This window comes from Rhinichthys klamathensis, unplaced genomic scaffold (genome assembly GCF_029890125.1).
Source record: "Rhinichthys klamathensis goyatoka isolate OS25496 unplaced genomic scaffold, OSU_Roscu_1.1 h1tg000487l_1, whole genome shotgun sequence".
In the NCBI taxonomy this organism is placed as follows: domain Eukaryota; kingdom Metazoa; phylum Chordata; class Actinopteri; order Cypriniformes; family Leuciscidae; genus Rhinichthys; species Rhinichthys klamathensis.
This window is the reverse complement of record NW_026606974.1, coordinates 2,002,763-2,016,867: the sequence shown is the minus strand read 5'-3', so window position 1 is coordinate 2,016,867 and position 14,105 is coordinate 2,002,763. Positions and strand designations below refer to the sequence as shown.

General features: G+C 36.1%; 1 protein-coding gene across 1 annotated transcript in view; it reads right to left on the bottom strand.

The window, feature by feature from the left end:
* Positions 1-986: 986 nt before the first annotated feature.
* Positions 987-14,105, bottom strand: part of oxct1a (3-oxoacid CoA transferase 1a) — a 76,351-nt gene continuing 63,232 nt past the window's right edge. Inside the window, exons 15-17 of the mRNA XM_056237531.1 lie at positions 7,981-8,061; positions 1,653-1,754; positions 987-1,464 (exon numbers count right to left, since the gene is read on the bottom strand). Coding sequence (XP_056093506.1) covers positions 1,429-1,464; positions 1,653-1,754; positions 7,981-8,061 — 219 coding nt within the window. The 3' untranslated portion in view covers positions 987-1,428. The remainder of the gene's footprint in view (positions 1,465-1,652; positions 1,755-7,980; positions 8,062-14,105) is intronic.

Genomic DNA, 14,105 nt, shown 5'->3' with positions numbered 1-14,105 from the left:
GTTTTTTTTATTGGTTGTGTTCGGTTGTTGTTTTGAAACTGGATGATATTGGCTTTTCCTTCAGACCACTTGCATTAATGTACGTGAAATTTAACAATTAGTAGAGAAAACTGACATAAGAGAATACTTGATATTAAATATGACTCCTTTCCATATAATTTTTCCCATCGTACAAAAACCCCCTCACATCATCGGTTTTTCTTCTTTTTATTGCAGGACAAGAACGTCACAAACACAAAATATACAGAGGATTTACACAGTAGTCTCACTGTTACAGAATAAATTATCCAAATAAATTACCTAGGAAATAACATTAAATGAAAAAAAGTATTCTATACTTTCTTACATATTTTATAATCTCAATATATTGCATCAGCTCAGTTAAAAATGGTATGATGTAATGATCTAAAATCTTTACACCATTAATTCTCCAGAGTATTATACTGTATGTGGATGTAATACTTTTACATCCAATTACTCTAAAATAACTCACCAGTTTTTAAACACAGATTTGTTTTTAAACACAATATTCTTGTTATTCCAAATAACAGATTTTGTGGAAATGTAATCGTTGTCATACAACAGCATTTCAAAGACAATAGACAATAACATTGGTGTTAAAGTTGCTGCTAGCTAGCCTACTTCCCTAAGCATCTGCAGTTACAGAATGGAAATAATCAATAACGTTACCAAAAGAACTCGACCGTGTAAATAATTAATCACCATTAGGCTTACTCTTAACTTATAACTTTCCTATTTCAAGTTGTTACAACAATTTCACGTGAAGTCTCCGGTGCGAAGGTAAGAGGGAAGAAGAGAAACACTTGTTTAGGATAGGTGGACGTCATTGTGAAAAGAGCCTCTGCTTAACATCTTTTGTGTACTACTAAATAAATTAAGTACTAACGTTAAAACAATAAGAGGGTTTAACAATAAACTGCAGTACATAAATATAAAAACACAAGATGTTTTTTTTTTTGCCCAGGTCATTAATAGACATTTATTGCTTAGTTCAAATATGTACACACTGTGAACAGAACATTTAAGGCCTTAGACCTGTAAAGTTGAATTTAATAGCATAACGGTTTTAATTATGAATTGCAGATGGATTGTTTTGTGTGATTAAACACAATACCTATTGACAATATTCTGTATTCAATATTCTAACAAAACGTTTGTTTTTACTAAATAAATTGATATTTGCTAAAACAACCATTCAGTCTATTGCACATTCATGGACTTTATTTGAACAGATGAAGTTACTGTGAAGGCTCGATGGCCTTTTTAAATATTTGTTTTGTATACGTTTCAGTGAAATTTCCTAGCAAATCTTCAGTTGAAGACCTAAAAGTAGTTGAGTTGGGGATTTAACAAGTGTTTGGTTTCCGTCAGCTGTCCGAACTAAATTAAGCATTTTTCCTAAATGTGTTAAATTTGCTGCATTGCTTTCAAGTTAGGAGAGACCTGTTTAAAAAAAAAGAAAAGAAGAAGTCAAAGTTATGACCTTGTATTCTGGATGATGATTCATTAAAGCATTAAAGGGCTTTATTTGTTGTTAAATGTCATTTTTGGCTATGGATACTACATAAAGTATGGTGCAAAGTGTTCAATTTTATTAACTGTTTGTGTAATTCATCAGTTGTGTCATTCACCTCAAAGTCTGTCCCTGTGCATTTCTTAATGTCAGCTGGTGTCAGACCCTCCCAAACCTCAATCAGGGTTAAACCTTCGTTCTTGTCCACATCGAATACCGCCTGGAGAAGAAAGGACAACAATGTGACCATGACAGAAGTGCCATCAAATGTGCAAGCCATGTGTAAGTGAACTCTTCTGACCTTGAGGATGTGGTTAGACAGGGTAGAGAAATGCAATGTAGTGAGAAAAAAAAAGAAAAAGAAAAAAAACACACAGAAAAGGCACTTTGTATGGAAGCTTGTTTCCGCCACAGAATGAAAAATAAAAAAAGGTAAATTGCGACTTTTTATCTCACAATTCTGACTTTTTTCTCACAATTGCGAGTTTACATCTCACAATTCTGACTTTATTTCTCAGAATTGCGAGATATAAAGTCAGAATTGCGTGATATAAAATCGCAATTGCGTGTTATAAAGTCAGAATTGGGAGATATAAAGTCAGAATTGTGAGAAATAGTCGCAAGTGCGAGATATAAAGTCGCAATTCTGAGAAATAAAGTCGCAATTGCGTGTTGTAAAGTCAGAATTGATTGATATAAAGTCGCATTTGCGTGTTGTAAAGTCAGAATTGTGAGATATAAACTATTCTGAGGGGAAAAAAGTTAGTCTTTTTCCCCCCCTAGAATTGGCCTGATAACTCGGAATTGCGAGTTTATATCTCATAATTCTGAGAAAAGATGTCCGAATTTCGAGATATAAACTCGCAAGTATGTGTTATAAAGTCAGAATTGCGAGATGAAAAGTCAGAATTGTGAGATAAAAAGTCGCAATTCTGTCTTTTTTTCTCGCAATTGCAACTTTATTTCTCATAGTTGCGACTTTATATCTCGCAATTGCGACTTTATTTCTCAGAATTGCGACTTTATATCTCGCAATTGCGACTTTATTTCTCAGAATTGCGACTTTATATCTCGCAATTGCGACTTTATTTCTCAGAATTGCGACTTTATATCTCGCACTTGCGACTATTTCTCACAATTCTGACTTCATATCTCGCAATTGTGAGATAAAAAGTCGCAATTATTTTTTTTATTCAGTGGCGGAAACAAGCTTCCATAACTTTGTGATGTAATGAAATAAAAACATGTTTCTGTCTGGGAACACATTGAAAACCTGGGGATTTAAACCTGGAAATAGTTATGATGAAAAAAAAAAGGCATAAGAAATATTTCCAACTTTACACTATTTCTTGGTCACTATTCAAATAAGTCAGTTTGAGAACTCCTTCGTACAGATGGTCAGATGTTCTTGCTTTCACTGAACCTCTAGATGCTCTTCGGATCAAATCATGCTTGAGAAAATGGTCAGAGAGTTCAATATTAAAACTTGTTATAAAAAGTTGCTCATTAAAAGTTGCTCATTAAAGGAAAAGGGTCATACCAAATACTTGACCATTCAGAAAGTCATGTTCATTTTTCCAATTTAACTTTACACTCAAATTGTTATGCTGATAACATAAAAATGTAATATACAAGTAAGTATATTACTTTTTTTAATATGTTTGTAAGATACAAACATATTAACTAGTGGTCTTAGACTTTTCTACCCCACTGTATATTAAAAACATTTAAACTAAATAATTATTCAATCCAACCACTGTCTTTATTACAGTATATCACATGCGCTGCAGATCTGTACTGAGATGAAATAGTGCTTTATTCATAATAATTCTGCTCTGTAAAATCAGCATTGTTTATCTTTTGATCTTTCATTAAAAAAATTGGCAAAAATTACACCTTTCATTGAAGTAAAAGAATTGAAAGTGGTGGTAAAATCACATTATGAAATAAATGTTTTCATAATGTGCATGTTTTTCTCCATCAAGCCATCATTAATATAATAACAACACTTTATTGTCCTAATAATGCAATACACAATGTTGTTTGTAGAGGGATAAAAACACATTTGTCTGCGTCACAATGACTTGCAAGATGTCAAGTGAATGCATTGCGCATGCTAAAGGCTATTACTGAACCAAATCATGTATGTTTGCATGTTCAATGTGACCCAGATCTAATTTTCCTGTAGTCTCATTACACCCTGTACCTGTGGAGCACAACCTGCCATGGGCAGCACGCTTGCTGTCGCTTCGCCTTGAACCTGCTGTCTCTGTATCCTCTCTTCCACCTGAATGAGAGGCTCTGATTGCTGGAGGATTTGCTTGGGTGTGTAACAATGCAGGCGATAGCATTAATCTACCTGCCAGTGTCCAGCCGTAAACTCTGACAGTCCAAAAAAATGTTTATTTCCTCAGAGATATTGTGCTGCATGTTTGTTTATTTTTTTTCAACAATCAGGGGAAGGCAAATTGAACAGTCAAATATGGCAAGATGGATGGCGTAATCACATCACAGCTTGCCAGCAATGTTTCTATAAAAACTTTCATTGCTGGAGATATGCGTGCTGCTGAGATGACAAGTGGCAAATTGGCCCAGAAAGCCACGTTTAGATTAATATTCATTCTAGGAAACAATGTTTGCCCTGTATTAGTTACATTTCTAGGACAACACATGAAAAGCACATGAAAAGCATCTTATAATAAAAATAAGTCCTTTAACTAACATATGATTCGCATACGTTAAGTTTCATTCATTGGCTCCAACACAGTTGCTCTTTCTTTGTAATATTTTTGTGGGAGGTTCAAAAAGACAGCTTAACCCTCATGTTCTTCTGAGAGTGACTTTACAGTCTTTATATTTGGGGTCAACTGTAATTTTAAAATTTAGGGTACAATGGGGTTAAAGGCTCCACGGTAAAAGTCTCCTTTGATTTTATTTTCCTCTAAACGGCACAAAAACTTGCCGTAGCACTTTCCAAAACATCTGCTTTTCCAGATGCACATGGGAATGATCTGAATCTTCACTGAAAAAAAAAGATTTTTGCTGCTTTTTCAAATTGCTTAGTTAAAAGGAGCTTAAGCAACACAATTGCTATACATTTTGTCCTAACTTAATTTGATTGTGTTCAATCTGCTTAAACATATGTCAAATTTAAGTTGACTTAATCCGTTTGTGTTGGATTTGATGAATGATTACTGTTGCATTAACTGGGCGGTGCTTGTTAGTTCCCAGCATGCTTTGCATATGGTTGAATTAAGAGAGAATAAATGTTGAAATTAAGCGTTATTTTATGTGTTTTTGAGAAAAGGGGAAGACTTGATAGTGTGTAATTGTGTTTAATGTTCAATTACATTGGAATTATTAGAACCATTTAAATTACAGTGGGTTACCATTGTGGAGAAGAGTGGAGCATTTGCTTAGGCTGCAGACTGATTCAGCTGTTTAACTGCTTTGGCTGAAGGAGCATGTAACTCTTAGCATTTAAGATGCTAATAAGTGCTATTGCTATTTTTTTATGAAGCGCAAAGTGTATTCTGTGCTAATTTGATCTAATATGTAATGTCTTTTTTAAATGTTGAAGATTTAAGTAGCAAACGAGATTCACTTAAAATTATTGAATATTTTGAGACAAATGTCTTCTTGAGGATTTTCAGTGATGTTCAAAGTAATTTAATAACGGAAGAATATGTAAAAGTATGGTATTTGGGGTAAAAGGCGCCCCTGCTGTTAGCATGATAATGCTGACTTTTCCATTTCAGATAGTAAATATCATATATTAAGTTGGGTGTCCACCTTAGAGATAATCACCATATTTATAATAATGAAACCATCATATATACAAAATATGATATTAATCATATCATATAATAAAATATGATTTAATGTTACTACTGTAAATCTATATTAAATTATTATGGGATCTCATTCAATGCTTTCAGAATATTTACTTTAAAAAAAATTGTTAATGTATTTTCAAATATATATTTTTAATGACAGTATATTTATTGAACAAAATTAATTATTTTATTTATCAAAATAAACAGAAAATAGTGCAAACTTTGCTAAAGTGATTATTTTGAACAAGTATTAACTTAGACATGATTAAAAACATATTATTTTAGCTAAAGTATTTGTATAAATACTGTGTGCCTGTTACCCCGTGTGTGGGGTAAAAGGTCCACCTTTCCACCTCGTATACATGTATAAGATTTTTAAACATATGTTTGTATTGAACATTTATGGAGCAACAGATTTTGTGTGAAAAAAACGAATGTTTTTCTGCAGTCATACACTATGGGAACAGCACATTTTTCTTAAGGTTTGCCTTTAGCCCGTTGTACCCTACTTCTTATTTTCCCTTAAAATTATTTTAAGCATTCATGTTAATTAATTAAAAATAAACATTGCATTTACAGCATTTATCTTAATGTTAATTTCTGCATATACAAATACATTTTTTTATGTATTGTTTTAATATTTAAATTAGTCAATGTATTGTGAATAAATATGAATTAACATCCACAATGAACAATAATATACTTTATATAATAATATCATTAATAAAAACTGTATTTTCTTGTTAGGTCATTGTATCAAAGAAAGCATGATTTTTTTTCATTTATTATTACTATTATTCAGAAAACTATTTATTCAGAAGAATACTAATATTGTTTCTGCAGAAAAATATACATAACCTTTCAAAATCTTGAGGTCAGTAAGATTTTTTGAAAGAAATTAACACTTTAATTCAGCAAGGATGCATTCAATTAAAATATTTCAAATAAATGTTCTTTTGAACTTTCTATTAGTCAAAGAACCATTTAAAAATCACACAGCACATGGTTTTCAACACTGATAATGATAAGAAATATTTCTTGAGCACCAAAGCAGCATATTATAATGATTTCTGAAGGATCATGTGACACTGCAGACTTTGCCAGCTTTACCATCACACGAATGTGTTACATTTTAAAATATATATATAAAAAAGATACGTTATTTTAAATTCTAATAATATCTAATTTGTTTTATCAAACAAATACAGCCTTGGTGAACATGAGACATTTTTTCAAAAACATAAAAAGTGTTATTCAACAAAAAATAACCAACACCAGGGTGTTAATTACCAAATGAAGATGATAACGAAATAAGTAATATGATAACTAATCTATATGATAACTAAAATAAACAACTATATTACAGTTGTTGTATAAAACAGCCATCAGAAAATGTTAACAAGTGCAAATTAATCTGTAATATCCGAGACCCCAAACAGACAAAATATAACATTTTGTTATTATGATACTTGGTGGCTTTTTCTAATCTTATGAGAACTGATTACAAAGACTGAACTGATTATAATTTCAACTTGATAACATTCTTCCGTTATCAAGTTGAAATTATAATCAGTTCTTTGCAATCAGTCCTCATACGATTAGAAAAAGCCACCAAGTATCAAGCAGATACTTCATGTTTCTTGAGCTACTACAATGGCCTTGGGGTCTCGCCGAACATGAAGGTTAAACATCCGAGCGGTTCTTATTATTACCAGAGCTGAAGCTCAGCTTGTTAGGCTGACAGACAGGGGCTGTGTTAAGCAGCAGGGTGGCATGACAAACACAGGCTGAATAGAAGGTGGTGGCAGTGTAGCTGGAGAGCTCTAACCTTTATAAATGTTGACAGAATCCTTTCATTGGAAACCACGTTGTGTGATTGTTACAAAAGCAAACGCTGGCAAAGCATATAAAGAGGAAGTAGGGGACAGGGAGAAGACTAAAAGGTAAGGAGGGGAGGAAGGCAGGTAAGACTGCTGTTCTACAGTTCAGTGATAACACTGGTGAGACGAGAGACCGGCTCAACCAGTGCCAGCAGCAGTCCATAAAAACCAGCAGCTCTGAGCAGCTGAGATAGCCTATAAACAGCTGCATCTTTCAAGAGCCCCTGGACCATCTCCTAAGGCTTTTTTGATGAGATGAGAGGACAACAAATCCTTACTCTCCACAATCCAGCTGGGATTTTCCCAGCTCTCCGATCCTTGGCCATGTGGCAGGGCTGATAATATTATTAAGTAACATTCACATTAAAGAGCTCTGTGTTGGAAAAAAATATGTCGATGTGTAATGTCGCTCCGATCAGGAGATTTGATTAGGGTTGGTCCGATAATTAGATTTCCATTTTCTACTGCCTATGTGCAGTGTCATAACAATTGGTCATGTCCCTTTATGTCTTTGCACATGCGTTAAGAGAAAAGAGCAAAGCCATTTTCAAAGCTTTTCACTGTGGTGACTGAAGTTTAATCCGAGGCTGATTCGGTATATTGATGAAGTGATAAGCTGCTGACTAGATGGCATTTATTCTGTACCAGAAGAGACTGGTGTGGGCTGTTGATTAAAGTCTCTTAATGCTAAAATGGTAAAAACTATGAATCTTTTAATATCAAAACCCACCTTTTCTGTGATGATACGGTCCACACACTGTTTTCCGGTCAGAGGCAGATTGCATTTCTCCATGATCTTGTGTTTACCACCCTACGAAATACATCAAATAACAAAACAAAGACTATAAAATATACTGTAGAATAAATCCAAAAATAAAATGTCTTTCAATATATAATATAAATATATAAATTAGGGGTGTCAGTAGGTCATTTTTTTTAATTGTCATCAAAACCTTTTGTGCGATTATTGAATCATGAAATTACGCATACACCATTTATCTTGTTTAACACGTTCATTTTTTCATCGTTTGCTATATTCATCAAAGTAAACCAGGTGAATCTCACAAAACTGTATTTTCAAGGTAAATTTAGGTGTCTTTCCAAAAGGACAGCAAATAACCAAATTATGCATATACCTACTACAGTACACGGATCCATTTAGAATTACTAAACACAGCAACATTCTCATGACAAATCTAAACATTATCCTGAATGTGTGTGGAAACAACGTAAATGTACTGAAATGTGCTTGTGCATAAACACAATGTGCGATCAGTGCTTCAAGAGTGCACGTACGAGGTTTGTTTGTGCATCCATATAACGGACTCACTGTAAAGCGGCGGTCACTTTTCGTTCCATTGACTTCTATTCAAACCATAGACTGTAAAAAAAGATGGACGACGCCCCTTCGCTCTTTTCCATTGGAGAGAACTGAAGCCGCCAGTGTCCATAGACAGTAGGCCAGTGTCCCGATATGGCGCTGACATATTGGAACTTGAGTCTGCGCAGTAGCGTTTTCGGGACCAGTCATGCGCAGTCGTGAGCAGGAAGTAAAGCCGCGAAATCAAGGCCCCGCCCCCACTCTCGCTGAATCAATCGTAAGCACACGCCCCTGCTTTTTTCTTAAGTGGCCTTGTCTGCTCCGTTCCTCTCCAATGATGTCTGCTGATTGCAGTACCTCGTTAAAATAAGGTAAATACAACTACTAACCACATAGTCAACATTATGAAAAAAAGTCTGTTAGTACTTCAGTGACTACTTCGCACAGAGAACCTGTCAATCACAGCTGTCAATCATGATGTCACAGCACCGTTTTTATAGCATCAAACAGGGCTGTAGCTAGAGGATTCGGGGCCCCCTGAAAAAATATTGATGTGGGCCCCCACCACCCTCCACCAATATCATATACTGTACAATAGATGAACATGGAGGCCCACATATAACAGAAGATGGTGATGTTGTTGTGAAACCTTTATTTTAAAAGTTAAATGTTTATATAAAAATTACAACTAATAAAAACTAACAAAAAGCAAGAAATTGTTAAATAATAATAAAACCAATTTTTAAAAAGTAATAATTTTTTTTCCCCCATCAGTCTGTTATAATTCATAAATCAAAAAGTAAACATTTAGAAATTGACAAGAATGCAGTCTAATTAAAAAAATAAAACCATATTGCCTTATTTTTTAATAAAGATAATATGGAACTGGTAATATTATTAAATAAAGCGAATACATTTATTCATCCAAGTGCAGTGTGTTGAATTCGTGTTTTCTCGATGTTTTAAATATCATCAGCCGGCAGGTCAGATGCATAATGCAATGCGTCGTGACTCGTGTAATTTTTTTAAAACTCTAGTTACAATACTGTAAAAAGACAGGAATTTAGACCACGTAATCATTCGGTCGATTGTGGCGCGCACCGATAATAAAAAATGACTGTACACGGCAGACTGTAGACGGAAGTTTTCTAATTCCCAGCGAAATAACATTATATAACCGGTCTTTAAGAACGTCTTGATCGACTGGGATACAACCACTCTCCTTGCCTCCCTCTCCGTCTTTTCCAGGCATTTTTGGTTCACTGATTTTTGTTTTCTTTTCCCCGACATTTTTCAGTCAGTCAGTCTCCTGCTCTTCCACCAAGTTCATCGTTAACTGTTCAGGCTGCCGCCTCAACTCTGATTGGTTCTGTTCACGAGCTGGGGTGGGACTTACAATTTTATTGGGTCCATCTGATGTTTGTCACTGACTCTGACTGAATAATTAATAAATACTTTAGGTCGGACTAAACCATTTTTATGGAGGTAAGAGAAGCAGATATTTGGACAAATATTTACCCAAATTCCACGTTTTTGTGGTTTTCATTTAAATCTCAGGCATACAACTAATATAAATATTAGAATTATTCATACAACAGGGGCCTAGAATAGTATAACTGCTGGATTTTGTGGGGCCCCCTGGGCAGCGGGGGCCCCTATAATTGTCACCACCTTTCACCCCACTAGCGACGGCCCTGGCATCAAATAACTAACTAAAAACTAACTTATTTTAAAAACAAACACTTGAAATTACAGCAACGTGATAGAAACTACAGTAAATGTCAGAAACTATCTTTAGAAAAAAAGATATGTGAAGTGTAATTTAATTATTTAGTTGGTCTCACGTCCCGTTGAATAACATGGGGAGGCGGGGTTTATGACCTATACTAGGACCGGTCACGGGGGGGCGATCGAGACGTTTTGGCTTCACTTTTGAGGGCTTGTGCGGCACGCTTGATTCAAACGCATGCGAATGCGTCAGACTGGAAACGCAAGCTCATGCGAAAAGTTTTGTATTTCGCTGCATTCCAAAGTTCAAGTTTGGTGAACTCTGTGCTGCAAATTCATCCTCATCCATCAAAACTTTATTAGCGAGTAGACATGTGCCGGTATTCGGTAATGCGATAAATCGCGGTAATGAATATGCACGATATTGTTATCGCGGGGACTTTAAAATACCGTGAAAAATAATAGATCCGAATTTAGATTTTTAGAACGCGCATTAGCTTATTTTCCATCAACCGCTTAAAAAACACTACGTATATGCTGCGCAAAACACGTGCACACTCTGATGTAAACAATTCCCACATGTATAAGCACTGTGTGCATGCGGCGCATTGCGCACTCTAGTCTAATGTAAACAATCCTCACATGGAGAAGAAGCATGGCGGAAGGGGGAACCCTGCCAACGATTTATCCCCCTTCTAAAAGCAGGGCTGCCAACACGCATTGACCGTGAGACTCACGCAATTGACACTTTTCACACACTCTCACGCCACACATCCATTTTTCATCCAGAATTCACTGCCTTTCAGTCAAGATAGATCCAGATTCAGTCATCATAAAGATAAATAAGATGTCACTTTTTTAGTAATTTAGTAATATAATAGTAGAAAAATACTATGATATAGTGCTGGGCAACGATTAAAAAATTTAATCGTGATTAATCGCATGATTTTCTTGTTACGCGCAAAATTGTATAATGAATTCTAAAGTAGTGTATTGCGCACTTTTGATTTAAATGTACTGCTACAAAAGTGCAATAACATGTGGTTTGCAAAAACTTTAAACAAATAAGGTGCTTTTATACCAGCAGTATTCCCTTTACACAGTATCAATAAAATATTTCTTGTAAATCTCAACTTAAACATTAATGTAATCAAATCAAATATTTAAACAAAGCTATTTGCCACTGCCAGGGCATTACCTTTTATCTAGCTTGTTAAAACGAGTCCAGTTTTCTTGTGTGTTTTTTTCTGAACAGGTATCTTGTATCAGGGAGCAGCAGAAACAGCCTATGTAGTCAAAGGGTCATGATCACTACAGATATAAGTCGACCAACGTTACTTCTCTGATAGCAGCTTAGGTTTGGTCATGGCATGCCATGGTTTCCCACTTAAGATTACATTAAACAGAGGTAAAGCCCAATTTATACTTCTGCGTCGAACTCACGCCGTAGCTGTGTAGCGCGCGTACCCTGACGTGCATCTCTCCAAAAATGTAACGTCAATTCTACGCGTACCGCAAGCGCTGTGATTGCTAGAACCGCTCCCCGGGTTTCACACTCTCCCTCTGCATGTGTAATTGCGCGTCAACGCGGACAACGACGCAGATTTATAAATGAAAACCAACGCGTAGTCTATAGCGTAGAGGCTCCGGCGTAGCTCTGACGCAGAAGTATAAATCAGCCTAGAATGAGGTGAAGTGGTCGAGCACAGGTGCAGCGACAAGCGGGTGCGTTCCTGTGAAACTGTTGCAGTCATGCTCGCCTCACGCACGCACGCGCCCGCGCGTTGCCGAAGTTAAATTGTCTAACTTTTTTGTACACGACGCGCAGCACAAATCATTGGAAGAGAGACTGATCCTCGGCTCGCTGTTTCTGAGTTTCCAGAATCTAAATAGTTATCAGGACATCAACAGGAGGGAAATCACATGGCAGAGCATCCCCGCTAAACTAAACGCAGGCCTATCAGGTAAAGTTATGTATAATTTTAATTTAAGTTAAAAAGGCTACAGTTGCGTAGCGCACAGAAGCCGTTGCCATGGTTACTATCCATAGAGCGCCTGTCATTCACTCGCGGAGCGCTGTCTCCCTTTCTGTTCACCTGAGAGAACCTGCCAAAGCCTCTCCACTGCTTGTTTGGGTGGGTTATTTGCTGGCTGACCAACATCCCACCCCTCCTGTGATCATGGTTTGACTGTAGGCCTATGTGTATTCAGAGCCAGTGAGCAACGGACTTTCAAAATAAAAATAAAAAAACTCTGCGTTAACGCGCGATAAAAAAATTGTCGGCATTAATTAATAAATGCGTTAACGCGATAATAACGCGTTAACTTGCCCAGCACTAGATAATACGCTTTTGACTAATTTCTACTAAAAATAAATAAATAAACAAGTTAATTTACACTACATTCCATTTTGATTATAAATTTGAATTTCAATTCTCCATGGTCAATTTAGAATTTAGATTTAGGTATGAAAAGTAGAAAAGGAATTCTCAATTGAATCCTGAAATTAAATTCATTCTCCACTCAGCCCAGGTACAGAAAACACTCTAAGCTAGCTGTGTTCATCATCAACCGTGATGGATACACTGGCCCTGCCGACTCCATGTTCTTTTGGATCTGGAGATAATAATTAGATAGCTGATGGTGGTTAATTCTACTCATGTCCAGAGAGCTCATCCCACCAGGGGCAGGCAGCTGGCCCTGTTAGCCTTCCCACCGGGCAGCCACTGCCAGCATGAACAAAGCAAGGGCAGCATGTGAACAGCAGACATATCTTTCTATGCATCTATTCCAATGCGATCTGAGTGGTGTGAAGGGAATTATGTCACCACTGTCATAAACGAGACTATTCGCGACCCTTGAACAAATTGAAGCACATTTCACAGATGGGAACACTGAACTCTGACAGATCATTGAGCAACATGAGCATTTATGTTCAATAGGGTGTTTTTGATGATGGACATAGCAAAGCATCCAAATCTATATATATATATATATTTTTTTTTTTTTTTTTTTTAGTGCATACCACTAATTTAATTAAAACAGACAGCATGAAGATTTCATTTGAGGCAGCTTCTTTACAGCATGTGAGTTGAATTGAAAAACGGCAAATGCACTGCATATACTACTAAAGCTGTATCTAAAGAACTGTTTAACGGAATAGTAAAGAGCACCCTCACGTCGTTCCAAACCGCATGCTGTCAAAGGTTTTTGAAGAGTCTTTACAGAGCTCATTCCATTCAATCACAGTTCATAAGGCTGTCAAGCTACAAAAAGGCACCATAAAAGCAGCAGAAAATGTAGTCCATGTGACTCATGCAGTATATTACAAATCTTCTAAAGCCATACAAAGCTATTGAAAGGCTTCGAAAAATGTGAAATATAAAGCATGACACCATGTCTACACCGGACACCACAGTTGCCACGCTACAACAGCTAGAGGCTGTCTACACTAGACGCGAAAAAGCGACCATTGCAAATCCATTTGTTCTTCGTGTCAGAAGTAGCGCAAGCACTTTAAGTACGTCTGAAATATAACGGGGAATCAGTTTACTGTCAAGAATTGGTGGCATCCAGTGTAGACAGGATCGCAGATTATAATGGGCTCCATTTGCTTTTGTCGCATCGCACCGCTCGCGTCTGGTGACAATGTGTCAGCCAATTTTATGATACTTTCATGATGCTTTCTTGTAGGGATGCACCACTATTAATACTGTGGTTGACACCTTTAAACCTATAATTATTTTCATGTCATGGCCAAAAATTTAGAAAATACCAATATTAAAATTCTATACCATTTTGTCTAA